Below are 17,967 nucleotides of genomic sequence, written 5' to 3' on the forward strand. Positions count from 1 at the left end.
TCCAAAGAACCAGAGATGAAAAAGTAGACGCCAAGTCGCGAAGGCCCAGGCCGCCCAGGATCCCGCGAGGCCGGGTCGGGCGTCCCGCCGGGGGCGGGACTTCCTGTCGGGAACTTCCGGTCCGGGACTTCCGGTCCGGGGCTTTTCCATCTCTCCTGCGGGAGAAGCAGGCTGCGGGGACTGCGGTAGCCTCGTGACCCGGACGCCCTCCGGACGAAGGTAGGTCCTGTGATCCCGCGACCCCGCAGTGGTCCCGGGCCGGGCTTGGCGGGCGGTGCGGGCGGCGGGGCAGCGGCCTGGGCGGCGCAGGGCCGGAGTGGGTGGGTGATGTCCACCCGGCGGGGTCGGCGCCCACGGGCCGAGGCCGCCTTCGGGCGCCTTCATTCGGGTGTGTGGAGCAGCCACGGCGGCCGAGTGACCCCACGGACAGCCCCCACGGTGTGCGGGGGTCTCGCCCTTGAGGTGGCACTGCACCCGTGCGGCACGTAGGTAGAAAAATGCCCCCTTTTCGTCGTAGCGATTCCGAAGCAGCTCCGGGACCTGGCGTATTCCTAGGGTCACCTGGTCACAGTGTCAGTGGCGGGGCATCGCCCCCCGCCCCTGCGGGCCGTCGTCGCGCCGCTGGGGGGGGGGGGCAGGTGACCCGCAACGCCGCGATCGGGACGGAAACGGGTGGAAGTGCTTCTGGGCTTTGGTGAATCCGGTGAAGGTCGCAGCGCGGTTGGAGAGATGAGGCTCGCGCACAAGTGGCCCAACTGTCAGGGCGTCGCTGAGTGCAAAGTGTGACCGGCTCCCCCAGGCCCAGGCGTGCTCTGCGCGCTCTGCGTGTGCCTTCCGAGAGAGTGGCTGGCGACGCGGGCCTCCCCTGCTGCCCACGGGGCTGCGGGTCACCTGTACACGTGCCGGCCACACCTCTGCGCCCAGGAACCCCGTGTCCAGCTACCTCGTTCACGTGTCCCTCGGGGCTCACAAAGGGCCCTCATCGCCCACGAGTTAAACTCTTCTTCTCTCTACCTCCCACCCAAGTCCCAGAATTGACTCTTTCGCTCCCAGATTTCACTCTAGCCTGTTCAGTTGCCAAAGTAGGAAATGGGGGCCTCCTTAAACTCTTCCTCTCCCTCACCCCCACTCCAGTCTGTTACTCAGGGGCCCCAACTTTGCCTCCCAAAGCAAATATGTGTTGATTCTCTCCACTTTCCCAGCTGCACCCCCACCCCAGCCCCAGCAGGTGTCCTGTGGGCTCCTGCATGTATGTAGATCTGAATCCCCTAACCCATGTGCCCACAGGCACTCGCCTCTCTTCCCTCCACCCTCCTGTCCACTCTGTCCAGCAGGCACCGTGAAAGGGTGCCCATGGCACTAACATCAAACTCTTCAGGCCCCGCACAGGATGATCCCTGTCTCCCCAGCCTCCCCGCTCCCCGTTTCCCTCCATGGCTGCTGAGCTGTCACACTGAGACCTTGGGTTACTCTTCAGTACCGGCTGTTCTGCAGCTGTGTTAGTAAATGCCTACTTACTAGTCCCGTGGATCTTGGTTTAGTCACACCCTCAGGGAAACCTTATCTGATACCCGAGGACGGGTCAGAGCGCCTGTTACATGTTCCTCTTTGTACGTCTCCTCTTAGCCTTTGTTACATCAGTGATTTTGCGTGTCGCTGGTGATGCTTTGATTAATACCTGACTCCGTGCTAGAGAGGCATTGTGAACTGGGCAAACAGTGATGCAGTGCACAGCACACAGTAGGTATTCAACACGTGGCTGTGGAATGATTAAACACGTGATGATTTCTGGGTGCAGGGTCCCTGGGAAAGACACAGCTTTTGAAATGGGCCGTGGAGAAGGCAGACATCCTGTCAGCGCTGTTAGATGGGGAGATGGGAGTGATTTGATCAGTTTCTGGCCAGAAAGCAGGTACATGGTGAGAAAGTCTTCTTTGAGCCTGGAAGAGAGGAGTTGGGAGTAACTAAGAATGAAAGAAAAAGAGTTTGGGAACAATTCTTGAAGCGCGCTAAGCAATTGCTTCAATAAGTCAAAAAGTGGCTTCCTTTTTAATTGTTCAAAATGCTTATCTTAGGAGGAAGAAACAGTTAGCAGACGCAGCTCAGTGTCTGCTCTCTGCCCTCCCCTCAGCCTTTTCCTGGATTGTGAGCACCTTGATGGGGATCCCTGCGTCGTTCAAGGTGAAGCTCTGTGTCAGGTATTCTCAATTATAAAGGTGATGTAGGTAGAGCTGTTTTATAAATGATGCCACATTTTTCTGAGTCTGACAGCTTCACTGTCCTAGGTACAGATTTTAGCGTGTGGTCCAGCCAGTGATGAGTTATTTTAGTCTTCTCTTCAGAAGTCAGAACACCAAAATATGTCGGTTTTTTCCTGGTCTCATTTCCCCTGGCCTGGGTCAGTAGTGAGATTAATCTGTCCCATATCTGTTTGGAATGCGGTATTTCTTTGCGTGGCTTGTGAAGAGACACGAGGCTGCATGCTCGCGGCTTGTAGAATTCCCGCAGCAAACCTGCGGCAAAGACAGAAACCAGCCTCTGAGTATGGCTGCTGCCTCCTCCCAAACTAAACCCTGGCAGTTGAGGGCGTGGTATAAAGCTCTTCCTGAGTCTGCTGAGCTTTGATTGCCTTTAGCTCAAAATAATCCACACGCCAAACTGGCACGTTTTGGGGAGATTTGTTCCAAACCCCTTCAGAAGTACCTATCTTTGAAAATATAGTTCTTTGTCCTTTCTTTTCCATTCCCCAATGTGATATGACATGGACACTTTGGGAGACACTGTCATAGAGTATTTTTTGTTATGAAAAATGTTTCTACAATAGATGTGGAGTCATTTAGGTGAAAATCCTTTTTACTGCGTCTACCAGTGAGTCTTTTAAAAAGTTGAACTCTAGAATCAGGAAGCTGGTGAGAATCTCGAATGAAAGTCTTTTGCTAATTGAGATGCTTTTGTGGACTAACTGTTCTAGGATTAAGACTTGTAGAGATTTGTCGCTGCTTGGTCCTGATAAGTGTTAAATCTGTTCCAAGATGGCCGATCCTTGGCAGGAATGCATGGATTTCGCCGTAACCCTCGCAAGACAAGCTGGAGAGGTGAGAACTGAAGTGTCAGCCCTAACGTGACAATGGGCAGTCTGTCATTGCCTTGTTAAACACATCTGTACTTGTTTTCATTTTACCGAACACTTTAAATGGAGTGAATACTCCGATTTTATGTCATTAACTTTTTGTGAGGACACTTGTGAAACTAAGATAGGATGTAAGATTATATGATCTTGTACCTAGAAGGTCGTACCCACTAAAGGCTTATTTTATAAACATTGTGGTGAGAAATGTTTAAGAATATCACTTAAGACAGACTGAATGTTTTAAACCGTTGCTCTATTTCATTTTTTTAGTTTGACTAAAACTTACTTAGGCTTTTTCTGTTTGCTTACCAAAAACATCTTTTTAGGTAGTTCGTGAAGCTCTAAAAAATGAAATGAATGTTATGATTAAAAGTTCTCCAGCCGATTTGGTAACTGTGACTGACCAAAAAGTGGAAAAAATGCTTCTCTCTTTCATAAAGGAAAAGTACCCATCTCACAGGTATTTCTTATTTCAATTGCAAGTGAGAAAATGAAACCTGGTTGGAGTCAATAACCTAGACAAAATTTTGATTGTGGACACAGAAATGAAAAAGGAGTTGATGTGGAGGGTGTGGGCAGCTCAGAAGCCCTGAGAGTGGAGGTGAGGCAGGAACCAGGAGGAGGGCCGACCGGGACACATCCCCGAGCCACGGCTGCCACCGCTGCTTGGTGGCCTGGCCCTTGACTGACTCCGCCTTAGCACGGGATCACAGATCCTGCTCCTGCCCTTGGCCATTCCTGCCTGGTATTTTAGACATTGAGCAGAAAGCAATGTTTTAAGGTGCAACTAAATAAATACACTTGCTCTCAATAAAAAGGTTTACAGCTAAGAGCTAAAAGATCATAGTAATGATTATTGGGACAATTCGATATTGTATAAAGGAAAAATATAAAAGTGAAAGTAGGAAAGGAACAAAAACAGTGATCTCAGGCACCATGTACGCAACTCGCCTGAGATGTATCGCACGGTGTGTTTTAGGAAGGCCTGGAGACAGTACCTGTGGTGGGTGATTTGCCTTCTCATTGACTTGTTGAATGCTCTCTGTGTAGTTACCTATTGCTGCAGAGCAGTTTACCCTAAGACTTAGCAGCTCTAGATGACTGGTATTTATTACCTCAGTGTCCTAGGGTCAGGAATGGGGGAGCAGCCTGGCTGCATGGTCTGGCCCGGGCCTCACACAGTTACGGTCAGTCCGTCGTCCAGGCCTCGAAGGACCCGCTCACTTAGGTGACTGGTGGCGACTTCTGTTGGTCCTGGTTGTCTGCTTCCCTGGTGCCTCGCCACGTGGGCCTCCCCAGAGCAGCTCCTAACAGGATGGCCGCGTCCCCCAGAGCAAGAGAGGGAAGGGGAGGGAGGGAGAAATAGAGTGAAGAAGGTGAAAGCACAGCCCCATTTTGTGAACGAGTCTCAGGGTTGCACGTTGTCATTTCTGCTTTGTTCTGTTGGTTAGAAGCGAGTCACTAAGTTCAAATTCACACGCAGGGCAACAGGCGTTGGGCTCCCAGTCTTAGGAGTGTGAGAGAATCAGTGGACATATTTTTAAAACCACCACGTTTCCTTAGTAAATTCTCACCTACGACCAGGGCGAGTGTGTGCGTGCACACGCGTGTGCCTATACTTATCCTGGAATTGCATTTCAGGGTTTTGATTTCTGTGATTTTTCACATGACTTGGCTCCGAGGGAAATAAAGCTGTCTCACTCTTCCCAGGCTGAAGGAAAAAGGAGCGATGATAGAAAAGTGTGGTGTATAGACTTTCGTTAGGCTTTATAGACTCTGTGTAGCCAAGGAGATGTGAAGGTTTGGAGACTGTTGAAAGCAGTGTAGAGTGGGAGCTTGTCGTTCGTGGTTTCAGTTTCATTGGCGAGGAATCCGTGGCCGCCGGGGAGAAGAGTGTCCTGACCGACGACCCTACGTGGATCATCGACCCCATTGATGGGACGACCAACTTCGTGCACAGGTGCGTCGCTGACGTTTTAACGTTGTAATTGCTGTTGGCATGTTAACTGAGCGGACCGTTAGCGTACTCGCTTCATGAACATACGTGCTTGAGAGAATTGTGTAATGTGTAGTGTAAACGTGTTATGCAGAATTTTCAGATACGGAAGAGATGATGAAGTGTTACCATGTGGACGTGTGCAGTGAAGAGCGCTGTTCAGTCCCCTTTTTCTCACCGTCGGAGTCACACAAAAACGGAAGCACGCAACAGTGCTGCTTTGAGATCAGTTAGTGGGATCAGTGTGGGAGGGTTGTCTGTGTAGAGCGGGTTCAGTCCAGGAGAAGAACTATTAAAAAGAACATGGGTTTTAGGGTCTACACACTCGGGCTTGAATCCGGGTGCTTTGTACAGGCTTTGTGACCTTGGGCAGGTTACTCACGCTTCTGAGGCTCGGCTGTTGTTTTCCTCGTATGAAGTGAGCAGGCTAATGGTGGTAGCCTCACCGAGTTGGTGGGCCCTTTATGAAAGAACTAAGTATAATGCCTGCTACAGCGTAAGTGTAAAGCTCGGCATATTAGCTCTAGAAGAGAGCCGGAGGGAATTGCCAGCGAGAGTTAAAACGAGCAGCCCAGTATGGTGGGATTACACAGGGGTGTGACACTGGACGATGCTGTGTCGCTGTGCCTGTTGTGACTAAGACAGAACTGTTGACGTCTATAAAGCTGAGCTCTAGTCTCGACGTGATGGAATGTTAATGTGAAAAGATGCTCACAGCATATTGTAACAGAGATTGTAATCAAGGTATATAGTATGATCTCATTTTTGTTAAAATAATTTAAAGTTTTTATTTTGAATTGAATATTGAACCCGTTTTGTCTATTTGCTTCATCTATTCTCCTCTGAGTCACAAATGACAACCTGTGTGTTCAAAGTGCCATAGCGACTACTAGCTAACAGTTGACTTTTCAGATGTGAAGCTCCAGGTGTTAGAGTTGAGACATTTAACAGTTTATTCTGTACAATCCATACCTGTGTTTATAGGGCCCGACTGTAGGAAAAATAACCAGAGAAAGAGAGAGAGAGAGAGACTTTTCTTTTTAACCATGATCAATTGAAAGATTTTTTTAAATATTTGTTTTTATTTTTTGAAAAAATATTTTACATAGTTACTTACTTGTGGCATTCAGCACTCAAAGGACATAAAATGGCCTGCAGTGCAAAGAGGCCTTCGTACTCCTGTCCCGTTGCTCAGGCCCCGTCTCGGGAGGCGACCACTCTATCAGTTTCTTGGGGAGCCTTTCGGAGACGTTTCATGCCTGTAGGAGCTTCCTCTGTGCGTGTCTGTATACGTGGCTCCCTCGCCCTCACCATTGCCACAGAGGGTTGCAAACTGTACACACTGTTCTGGGGGAGGACGGACAGACTTTATGTGAAAAATTTTGTAAGTAATTAATAAAAAAAAAATGTTTATTGAAAATAAGTTCTGTCTTTGTAAATTTGCGTTTTTGTGTGTGTGTTTTTTTTAAAGATTTCCTTTCGTTGCTGTTTCAATTGGCTTTGTTGTAAATAAAAAGGTATGTTGTTCATAAATTTATGCTTGGTAAGATGTGTTGTTCTCATTTTCTGAGAAAAAGTAAAGGTGTCTCCATAATAAATTTAGGTTTGTGTCTAGAGTCAATTTATACAGCTGCATTATTTTAAAATAAGCTACAGGAGTGTTAAAATTACCATGATACTTTTTTCCAGTGAAGAAAATTTAATGTGTTTTGAGAATCATGAGATACACTTCAGTATTTAATCACCATCACATGTGTGATAGAGTCAGAAGCAGCAGGAATTGACGCAGGACATGAAATGCCTGATGGAAGGGGTGGGATGTGAGCTAGGAGTGTTTTCATAGGCGTCCGTGACAGACCAGGAAGTGCAGGGCCAGGGCTGGTTGGAAAATGCCGAGTGTCTCAGGAACCCAAGTAGTTGCTGGATCTAAACCCAGTAGAGCTAAGTCTGTAGCCTTTGCATTTCCTTGTGGTCTGGCTGGCTGATTGATCAGTGAATGACACCTGCTCACTCGTTAGGGCCCTGTCTTCAAGGAGCTGGTGGTATATTTGATCAGCATGTACACAGGCGAGTTCAGAAATCTCTGAAAATGAAAACACAAACTAGTGCAAATGAAATCTTAGCCCCGGGGTGTGCTAATCAGTGAGAAAGTCCAAAAGGAGCTAAGTGAGCATTTAGCATATAATCAGCCCTGGGCGGTGTGCCTCCCGGCCACTGAGCTCCCAGTTTGGGGAAAGGTTAGATGTGTGAGCAAATAAGGGAAATACGGGGTGGAACTGTGAAAAAAAGGACTGAGAATATGAAGAGGATTAGCCAGTTCTGCCAAGAGTGGTTGGGGAAAACCTTCCTAAGAGAACGGGTCTTAGAACTGGGTTATGTATGTGAGTTGCGTCTTAGAATATTAAGGTTTGCCAGGTAATGAAGAAAAGGAAAGCATTTTAATCCGAAAGAACAGCGTGGAGAAGAGCAGGAGTGTATGGGGACTGGTGGGGTGGCTGTCACGAGTGACGCCTGGGAGTGGCGGCGGCAGGTCCATGAGGTAAGTCAGGTGTGGTCTTACTGTGAGGTTATGGCCTGTGCATGTTAGGTGTGCTTTTTCGGTGGTAGGAAGCCAGTGGCAGGTGATTCCAACAGCGTCGAGATGAATACAGGGAGGGCGGGTGATTCTGAACTGAGATGGTACAGTGAGAATAGCTGAGGAAATACCCAAATCAGGAAGTGTTTTCAAGATAAAATTTGGAGGCGACATGGGGAGGGAACGAGGTGTCATCAGGTAATGAGTGTTTGACCTCTTCGGTTGAGGTTTCTGCAAGACGAGGTTCTTACCTGTGATGGTGGAGCTGATGGAGCCACAGTTGTATGTGGTAGGTGATCTGTGGCCTGGGAAGGACCTGTGAGGACATAGAGAGCTGAAAGGGACGGATGGGAAACGGCTGAGGAACACAACTTTTAAGGGTTGGGCAGAGAAGAGGGTCCTAAAAAAGTGTGGCACCGAGATTGGTGAGTGGGATAGGACTGAGAGCCCTGCCAGAAACACGGGGAACTGGATTAAATCCTGAAGAAGCTTTGCGGGTGGTCAGTCACCTCCAGTTCTTCGAGAGAGGAGGAGGCCAGACGGAGTTGCATGTGATCTCTCTGCGGGGGGTTTCAGGAGATTGTAGGATTACAGCAGAAGCCAGTTGTGGTGGATTAAGAGGAGATGCAGTGTAGACTGGTGTTTGGCAGTGAAGGAAAAAGGAGGTATTATTCTGGAGGTTTTCTAAGGGAGGGAGAATTTGGTGAGAACGTAGCAGAATCGATGTTTAGGAGAAGAGGGATCCTTTGATGGAGCAGCTTTTCAGAGAAGTATGAGAGCGTAGGAATCGTAAGTTGGGAGGCAGGATTCGCCTTAGAAAATAAATAGGAAAGGCCTTTCCTCATCTGCGGCAGGAGACAGAGAGCTCAGGGTGGGTGCCCTCAAGTTTAGAAACGATGGGATGAGAGTCAGGGATTCCAGACTGATGACCTCTTCCCCTGGTTAATCTAGAAGTTGGCAGTTTAGGTGGCCCACTGGTTAGCCATTTGAAAACATTAGTCAGTATAGCAGATTTTCTTGTTACTTTCATAGATAAAGTATTGATTTCAGGAAGAGAAGCCCAGGCTTGGTAAAGGAAACTTGTTTCTCGTCTGCAGATGGAATTCGGAGTTGTGTACAGTTGTGTGGAGGACAAGATGTACACGGGCCGGAGAGGAAAGGGCGCCTTTTGTAATGGGCACAGACTGCAGGCTTCCCGGCAAGAAGGTGAGTATGGCCAGACACTTGTGGTGCCAGTGATTTCAGGTGCTCACATTTGGCTGTTTTCCAACGTTAGCCTGTGCAGTTCTCCGAGTGTGAACTGATTCGTGCATTCTCTTCGTTTTGACCGCAGTTGTGCGTGTGATGGGGAAGCACGGGTTGTTGAGCAAAGTCCCTGCCCTCGGGGAGTTCCTCGGGTATTATTTCAGCCGCTGCATCTCAAGTTCTTTGCACAGTCCCTCCGATCCGATGCCGCTGGCACCAGTCATTCGACAATAAATTGGACAGAAAAGTCTGCTAAAGTTGGGAACCACGTGTGTACAGTTTTTTCTGAGTGTGACGATTAGTATTTCAAGTCTTCTTTCTGCGTGGTGGCTGACGGAGTCCCAAGTCACCTTTCCCCATAAACCGGCCCCGCGTTCTACGTAGTTTCCGATTCTTTCACATACAGCGGGAACTTAAAGAGACTCACAAAACAATTAAGATTCAGAAGCCTCCCACACTGTTATATTTTTCACCTCAAAACTTAATTCTAGAGCAGATTGTTTTTCGTTCCCTTTTTATTGAACTCTAAGAGTCCAAAGATTGGAGTATGCGTCCTGATTTTCAAGACGTTCACGTGTGAAAACAGTGCATCTCAGAGCTGAAGACATGTGGAGCCTTTCCTACGAAGAACTCTGTCCCTTGGGATAATTATTTTTTCTCTGTGTGTAATATCTAATTATGTGATTCCTACCAGTCCAGCAGTTACGGACATGTTGGGAACAGCTGGGAAGCATGCCTGGCCCCGGCGGGCGGACGGAGTGTGGGGTCTGCTCCCCAGCGCCTGTGAACCCGGGTGCGCAGTTGTCATGAATCAGTCAGTTCCAAAGGGGAAATGGAGAGCATTGCGTAACGTGGCGCAGTAGTCAGTGGCGGCCAGACAGCAGCTGCCACTTCTCACTTTCGTCTTGTTTTCAATCTATGTATGAATTATTTCCTGAATTGCTAAATTCCATTTTTTAAATATTTACGGTATTTGCTTGTTTCCCGCTAAACATATTGTGCCTGCTAGCAACTTAGTTATATTCTGTATTTTGGAGGGGGATGGTCTAAAAAGCTAGACTGTGTTTGATGATTGTAAAACAACCACTTAGGGATAATAAATTTATCAGTATTTTAATATTTAAAGGCTTAGAAGTAAATAAATTTGATACAACTAGGAAGAGGGGTGAGAATGTCCTGTTTTATTCTGAATTACAAGTGTCAGATTCTTCACCAGAATTCTTATTATGAAACGCTAGTTATTTGAAACATTTTCTTCTAGATATTACCAAATCACTCTTGGTGACCGAGTTGGGCTCTTCCAGAACACCAGAGACTGTAAGAATTATTCTGTCTAATATGGAGAAGCTTCTTTGCATTCCCATTCATGGGTAAGCTCGTTTCATTTCCTCCCAAAAGTTCCAGATAATTTAACATTTTAAGGAGTGAATTTTCTTAAGAAATGAAATTTTTTATTAATAGACATGGGATAAGTGCCATAATTCTAATTTTGTAATGTCATTTAAAAAATCTATTTGAAAATAATTTCAAACTTAAAATTTGCAGAAATAAAATAACACACACAAAAAAAACCCACAATAGTATACCCTTTAGCCAGATTTCACCCCATTTTTTTTATCATTTTATCATTTTTTTTGTGTGTGTATGTATACACACACCTTTCTTTCCCTGAACTATTTTAGGGTAAATTACATCATGGCTCTTTACCCCCAAATACTTTAGTTTATTTCCTAAAAGTGGGGATATTCTCTTCAATAACCACCGTGCATTATTGACTTCATAAATTTACCTTTTTTGCTAATCTACCATCCATGGTCACTTGTCAGTTGACCTCATAACATCCTTTATAGCATTTTCTTTTGTCCAGAGCAAGATCCAGTCTCAGGCCAGGCATTACGTTTAGCTGTCATGTGTCCTTAGCCACCTTTGATCTGGAGTATTTCCACAACCTAGGAAATTATAATACCACTTGCTCTTAAGTTTTCAAATTATTCGCATAGAGGTATGCAAGGAAGACTGATAATTTATTTCTGGTTTCTCTGTATCACTACTTACTTCTCCTTTGTCACTTCTTCTTTTGTATATTTGTGCTTTCTTCTTTTTTTAAATCATGATGAAATTACTTAGAGGTTCGTTTAAGAATCAGGATTTTGGTTTATTATTCTGATCTACTATTTTTCTCCTCTCTACCTTATTATTTTCATCCTACTTTCTTTTGATTCATTTTGTTGTTTTCTTTTTGAGTAAAGAATATATTTATTTTTATTCTTTGATTTTTATTGCTCTAAATATTTAAGCTGTGACTTTTTATCTGACCACTGCTTTAAATGTGTCCCATAGGTTCTGATATGTAGTGATTTCGTTGGTAGTGATTTTTCACAAAATCTGTAACCTCTGCTTGTATTTTTTTATTTCCCCTTTCACTCAGGTGTTGTGTTCTGAAATTTCCACAAGGAAATGCTTTTTTGTTTTTTATATTTGATTTTTAATTTGATTTTTAATTTTTATTACACATTGTAATAAATCTACTTAATGGGACTAATGTTTTCTTTTGTGCTCTAGTACATGGTCAGTTTTTTTGAAAGTTCCATATGCACTGGGAAAAAGTATACCCTCTATTTATCAGGGTGTCATGTTTGATATGTTATCAAAAGATCTACCTGATTATGTTGTTTATCTTTTGGTCGACTTGACCTTTCTCATAGTGAGAGTCGTATGTTCAAGTCTTCTGTTATCAGTTTGTTTCTCTGTATTTCTCCGTGGCAACTCCTACAGCTTTTAATTTATATAGGTAGAAGCTGTATAGTAATTATTAGTGCCGTCTGATGTTTTGCAGTACTTTTGTGTGGAAGCTTTTTTATATTTCTGTTCATTGTGTGATTGGTGTCCCTGGTTTCAGGACTCCTTAGTTCCATCCATTTTCTTTTATGAATATCTGTTAAGGGTGGAGGATGGCTGGCATGTATTGCTTCTCTTTCATTTCTGCAGCATCCTTTATTTTTCTCTTTTAGTTCCTACTTTTTCTTCATTGTCTCCAAGCGATACTACCTCTCTTTTTTATTGAGGTGTAATTGACATATATTAATTTCAGATGAACAACGTGATTCAATATTTGTATATATTGCAAAATAATCACCACAATGAGTCTAGTTAACATCTGTCCCCATACATAGTTACTGAATTTTTTTCTTACAATGAGAACTTTGCAGGTCTACTCTTTTAGCAACTTGCAAATATGCAGTACGGGTATTGTTACGCATGGTCACCATGCTGTACCTTACATCCCGTGACTGACTGATTTTATAACTGGAAGTTTGTCTTCACCCATTTCACTAACCCCCTACCGCTGCCTCTAGCAACCACTTATCTGTTCTCTGGATGTATGAGCTCAGAGGTTTTTGTTTTTGGATTCCACACATAAGTGGAATAACCTCTTCTATCTTACCTGATTCTCGCTGCGGCTGCCAGGTTTGGTTCTGCGTATTTCCAGCCCCTCCCCTGCAGCTGGAGGTTATTCCTTATACTTCAAACAAGGCTGTGAAGTATAACATCACTGAGTATAACATATACTTCAAATAAGGCTGTGAAGTATAACATCACTGAGTTATAAGACAGACCTGATCCAAGAACAGCTAACAATCCAGCCTTATTTCTAGGTGAGTTGACTGAGGTTCAGAGAGGAAAGTGACTGCCTGAAAATACGCCGCTAGATGGCGATGTGATGGGGCCCGGCTTCCATACTGTTTCTCCAACATTAACTTTGGTTTTTGGAGTCAGGCCACTCCATGTGTGGTGTGGCCACTGCATAGACTTTGTTCTAGGCTGTAAATCTGTGATCTGTGTAGTCAGGAGGAAAGTGAAAGAGAGGCATCGCTGTCAGGTCACCAGATGGTGCCCTTGAGGGAAGTGCAGGACGCTTAGAAAGCCCGCGGCCCGAGTGCCAGTCAGTAGCAGGACTTGAATGGTGGACAATAAAAGGGTCACGTTAGCACGAAAGGGCTGCGAGTGCTCGATACCTGTCACCTTCATTTCTCTGTGCCTGAACTCAAAAGTGAGCAGGGACTTCTAGCTCAGGATGTTCTCAAAAGTGTTACCAAGGAGAGGTGCAGATACACTGATTTCTTCCTCTGATCTTCTGCATTCATCTGATTCTTCAGTTTTTCAGTGTGAACTTGGAAGCATTACTTATACAAAAAAAGTGCAACTGAAGAGATTCATAATTTGAGTTTGAGTCTAACAGGTTTCTAATTAGGAGATGACATTTAGGAGGCAAAGTAAACCATGATAGGTCCATTTCCCTTGTGTAAGTTCTGGGGGCTCGTTTAGATGAAACTCACTGTGTCTGTTTACTTCTACATTTTCTGCCATCGTGGTTGAGGGAGTAATTTCATCACAAACAGTTCCTCTTTATTGAGGCTCCTTTATGTGCCAGACCCTCCGCTGGCTGTTCCGTGTCTCCTGCTCATAGTCCTTACGACTGTGGGCCCAGGGAAGTGGGTGTACCCATTTTGATGACAAGAAAGCAACAACTTGAAGAAGAAACTTTTTCAAATTACAGTTTTTAAGCAGCTGTGCAGGGCAGCAAACTCAGATCTTTGTGATACCAAAGACAGTCCTTTCTCCTGGGCTTAGACAACTGTGAATATACATGCATGCCGTGATAGTAGAATTAGAGTATTTTCTTCAGTTTTTCTCCCAGAAAACATCATGGTTTTAATGTTTATCTTACTAAATTGCCTTGTGAGGAGTGTTGGTCATTTATGCAGTGCACCATGGTAGTTAGATTTTATGTATTCTTAATTTAACATTAGATAATGACCTTTTGTTTTACATGCATCCTCTAGATTGGTTCCATTATCTTAGTCAACACTTAAAGTAACCTGAAGTTCAGGAGGAATACCTTATTTGAAAGACTTCTCTTTTCACATCTCACTTTGAATGCTGTTCGTTAGGATCCGAGGCGTTGGAACGGCAGCTGTTAACATGTGCCTTGTGGCCAGTGGGGTCGCAGACGCGTATTATGAAATGGGCATCCACTGCTGGGACATGGCGGGAGCTGGCATCATTGTCACCGAAGCTGGTGGCGTACTAATGGACGTGACAGGTAGAGTGATGGGGCAGTAAAACACTGTTCTCGCCACATCTGTTGCACTTCCCTCCATACATAACATTTTTCTTTGAATGTTTGGCGTATGTTGTACTTCAACTCTTAAAGGCAAAGGAAGCCCTGCAATTTCCTAGAGAATCAAACACTGGGTGGGGAATAGAGGCAAGGAAAGGGTAGATGCTCAGGGTGGTCTGGGGTTCATAACGGTAAGTGGCTAAACCTCTTCAAGTGTGAGGAGCGGGGGCTCTTGAGAGGCTATAGGAAAAGTCTAGAAGATTCCTGAACCTGCAGATTGTACCAGGAGCCCCGGGGATGGTGACTGGTAGTTGAGGACGGACCTCCTCCTTGGGCCTGGAGAGGTTTAAATACTTTGAACTGATGGTGACATTTTTCATAGTGAAGGGTGAACCTGGGTTTATGGAAATTCACCAGTGGTCTGGGAGAAAGGCAACGAAGAAATAAAGAAATGGGAAGGAGAGCAGTATGAAAATGCACTGAAGTCAAATTGCCTGTCCATAGATTCCCAAACAGTAACGAGGTAATAAGAATAATAAAAGTGCACAAAAGAAGAAATAGAAAGAGAAAAGGTGACATTTTTTTAGACTGGTGTGCTTGAGACGCCCCTCCCCCTGAAACTGGGATTTACTGAAAAAAAGATGTTTGGAAACTCATTTATGTATTGCCAGCACTTTTATATAATGGTTATGTGACAGAGTAGCTTTTAAAAAAGATAACTAAAAGTGTTAAAATACTAGGATTGACCGTAGTACATATCGCTATACTAGCTTTATAGAAATTACTCTGGTACGAGATGTAACCATTTTCCATATTTGATTTGATTTTAGGTGGACCATTTGATTTGATGTCACGAAGAATAATTGCTGCAGGTAGTAAAACCTTAGCAGAAAGGATAGCCAAGGAAATTCAGATAGTACCTTTCCAAAGAGACGATGAAGATTAAATCCAAGCACCGACATATTCAGTCACAGCGGCATCCTCTCCCCAGATTGGCTGACGCACTGATGATGTCACAAAATTGAGGTCCTTTGTTTCAGTTGTATAGTAGGATTGGTTTAAATTGTCTTTGATGTCCAGACTGAAAAAATTGCTACTTGTTGCATATTTTACTAAGACTAGTATGCCAGAATAGATGAAATGTTTGTTTCATCGTTTTAAAACATTTTGTGTGTAAGAATGGACTTTGGGGAAAATACGCAGGCAGTTGATGAGATGCAACTGAAATACCAATTGCTATTATTTCTGTATGAGCCTCTGAAATTTTGGCTTATTATTTATGTACATAAGCATTCTTAATTAGAAAGTTATCATTTTGAAAAAAAATTTCTCTTTAGATTCAAAAGCCATATTTTATTGGATTTGTAAGAAGTATAAGGAGTACTTCCTAAACCAAGGTTTCTTTCTTTGCAGAGAGCCTTGTTTTATGTGTCAGCGTACATGTCACACCCAGCACAGTACCTGACAAATAGCAATCTAAAAACAAGCGTTGAAAGAATGAATATTTTGAAGGTAGCAATTCCTAGTTATAACAGATAAATAAAGTAATGAGTTCACCATCCTGTACTTTTACTTCAGGTTTTGAGGTAAAAATGACCTAGTCATCCTTTTTATATTTCACATCAGCATTTTTTTTCACATTTCATTCCCGTACCATTTCAGTGACCACATGGCCAGCTAGCATTCATTGCTGTGGGCCTCTCTGCAGTGAATGTGTTTGCAGGACATTGTTGCAGTATTTGTTTGGATTCCTTTAAAAGTCTGTGTGTTCAGCCTGATCTGATTAAACCCCAGCAGCCTACCGTGTTTCCCTGAAAATAAGACCGCTCTTATATTAATTTTTGCTCCAAAAGATGCATTAGGATTTATGTTCAGGGGATGTCATCCTGAAAAGTCGTGCTAGGGCTTATTTTCCGGTTAGGTCTTATTTTCGGGGAAACACGGTAGAACTTGGCAGGTGCACTGCATTGACAATACTGTTCATTTCTTCTCAGATTCCTTATTTAACTTCGTTGCCACTGGTTTCTCTTCAGCCTTTAAATATTCCTTAATCGTTTGGGGCTTATCAAACTGAAAAAGAAAATTGTTCTGGTTCATAGATACTTTTAAAGATTGATTTATTGCCTAGCCTTGCCCTTGGCATGTGAACAGACTATGAAGTTGTGTTACAGGCTTACGTGAGCTTTGTAGTTCAGGAAACAGCAAATGCTTCTGTAGTTTTCAAGAGAGGGAGTGTCTTACTGTGCTGCAGTATTTGTTACATCTAGCGCATTAACTATATATGATACTAAGGTTTGAGTATTAGAATTCTGTATTTGTGCTGTTGGTCCCGTGCAGTATAAACATCTCATTCTGTGTTATTCTAAGACAGGTTGTTTTTGCAATTAATTTAATTAAGACTATCATGAATAAAATTTTAAATAAAAAGTAGAATTGAAATTTTCATTATTAAGGTTTGTAGTTTGGACTACTTTTTTTGTTTGTCCCTTTTAATAACTCATAAAACATTTGCCTTGATATGAAATGTTAATATTGAACATTTGTTGAGCACAGTACCAGGCATTATGCTAAGCCCTGGCCATCTGTGATCATATGTAATCCCCACAGTAACCCAGCAGAGGTGCTTATCCTCCTTTCACGGGGTTATTTAATTACCCCAATTTCCCTGCTCAAGATGACACAAACAGGCAGTGAACTCACGTGGAGACACAGCTGGAGTCCACAGTCATAACCCGTTACCAGTGGTCCTCGCTTGGCCGCACAGGAGACTCTCCTGGGACTTTGTACGACTCCACCCAAGGGAATCCGATTTCCTCAGTCTGCAGCGTGGTCTTCTACATTTGTTTAAGGCAGTCGGAATTGAGAACGATTTACTACACTATGCAACTTCTCAGAAGCACCTGATTTCTTAGAAGCAGCCTCCGCCCTCCACAAGCCTCAGGGCTTCCCCGTACAATTAGGTACCTTAAAATGGAAATGGGGTTTTGAGTCATCTCTTTGCCACGCTGGGAGCCCGATTTGAAAATTACTGTACCGGCCTCTTTTATTTCCACATATTACCACTAGATGGCAAACTACACATAGAGAATCATCTTACGTTAAGTATTTTCATCTCTGAAAGCGTTTCATTTTTCCTTCAGGTAACCTTACTAACCAATATTCGAGTTTAATCATGTTAGTATTGAAATCAGGGTAGTTTTTTTCATAAATTGAATTACTCTGTTGTGGGTCAACTCATATTCCCTTTAGCAGAGCCTTAGGTGTCCTGTATATACTGTGGCCTAGATTTTAGTCATCTTCCAGCTTTAGCTTTAAAAAGGATTCATTAATCATAAACATAAAATGAAACGTTTTTATTTTGTTACATAGTGAGAACACTTTTCCACCAATAGATTTCAATGTCCCTGTCCAATAGGGGGTGTGATGCATCGCCACCCGTGCTCGGCAGGGGGCGCCGACACAACAGGCCCGCTTTTCCTCTTCCTTAGAACCTGTTGGCTTGGGTCGTGGACGTGCAGTGGTGAGACGCGTGAGGAACCATGTACGAGTATGTTAATGTGGCCATTGACTTAGGGTCTCACAACCGGCAAAGCGCCTTCACACTCCTGACCTCAGAGTGCGCGCCACTCCGTGTCGGCGAATTCGGGCCGCCAAGCGGCTTCGTCGGTGGAGCTGCTTGGCTGCTCGGAGAAGCAGTGGGGCTCTCCATTCTAAATTTCTTTCACTTAGGTTTTCAGGGGTTAAGTAATGAATTCCTTTCTCCGACCTTACACATGATGAAAGATGTGATCGGAGAGACTTAGAGGTTCAAGTAACATTTCTAAATGCAAATAAATGGTCTCCAGTTTAATGGCTCTACAAATCTCAGTCCAAATTCCTTAATGTGCATTCCAAGGCCA

At 44.2% G+C, this 17,967-nt stretch overlaps 1 protein-coding gene across 3 annotated transcripts; it reads left to right on the forward strand.

The window, feature by feature from the left end:
• Positions 1 to 101: 101 nt before the first annotated feature.
• Positions 102 to 15,282, forward strand: IMPA1 (inositol monophosphatase 1). Of its 3 annotated transcripts, none has more exons than XM_033126105.1 (10): positions 102 to 219; positions 2,076 to 2,198; positions 2,972 to 3,095; positions 3,457 to 3,590; positions 4,986 to 5,090; positions 6,598 to 6,643; positions 8,799 to 8,907; positions 10,208 to 10,316; positions 13,899 to 14,050; positions 14,899 to 15,282. In XM_033126105.1, the coding sequence occupies exons 3-10, from the start codon at positions 3,033 to 3,035 to the stop codon at positions 15,012 to 15,014; spliced, it is 834 nt and encodes a 277-aa protein (XP_032981996.1). In that variant the 5' UTR covers positions 102 to 219; positions 2,076 to 2,198; positions 2,972 to 3,032; the 3' UTR covers positions 15,015 to 15,282. The 3 variants fall into 3 exon arrangements, with proteins under 3 accessions (XP_032981996.1, XP_032981998.1, XP_032981997.1); XM_033126107.1 differs by having other exon boundaries at positions 2,076 to 2,181; XM_033126106.1 differs by lacking the exon at positions 102 to 219 and adding an exon at positions 1,636 to 1,740.
• The last annotated feature ends 2,685 nt before the right edge of the window (positions 15,283 to 17,967 follow it).

This window comes from Rhinolophus ferrumequinum, chromosome 14, assembly GCF_004115265.2.
Source record: "Rhinolophus ferrumequinum isolate MPI-CBG mRhiFer1 chromosome 14, mRhiFer1_v1.p, whole genome shotgun sequence".
Lineage (NCBI taxonomy): Eukaryota > Metazoa > Chordata > Mammalia > Chiroptera > Rhinolophidae > Rhinolophus > Rhinolophus ferrumequinum.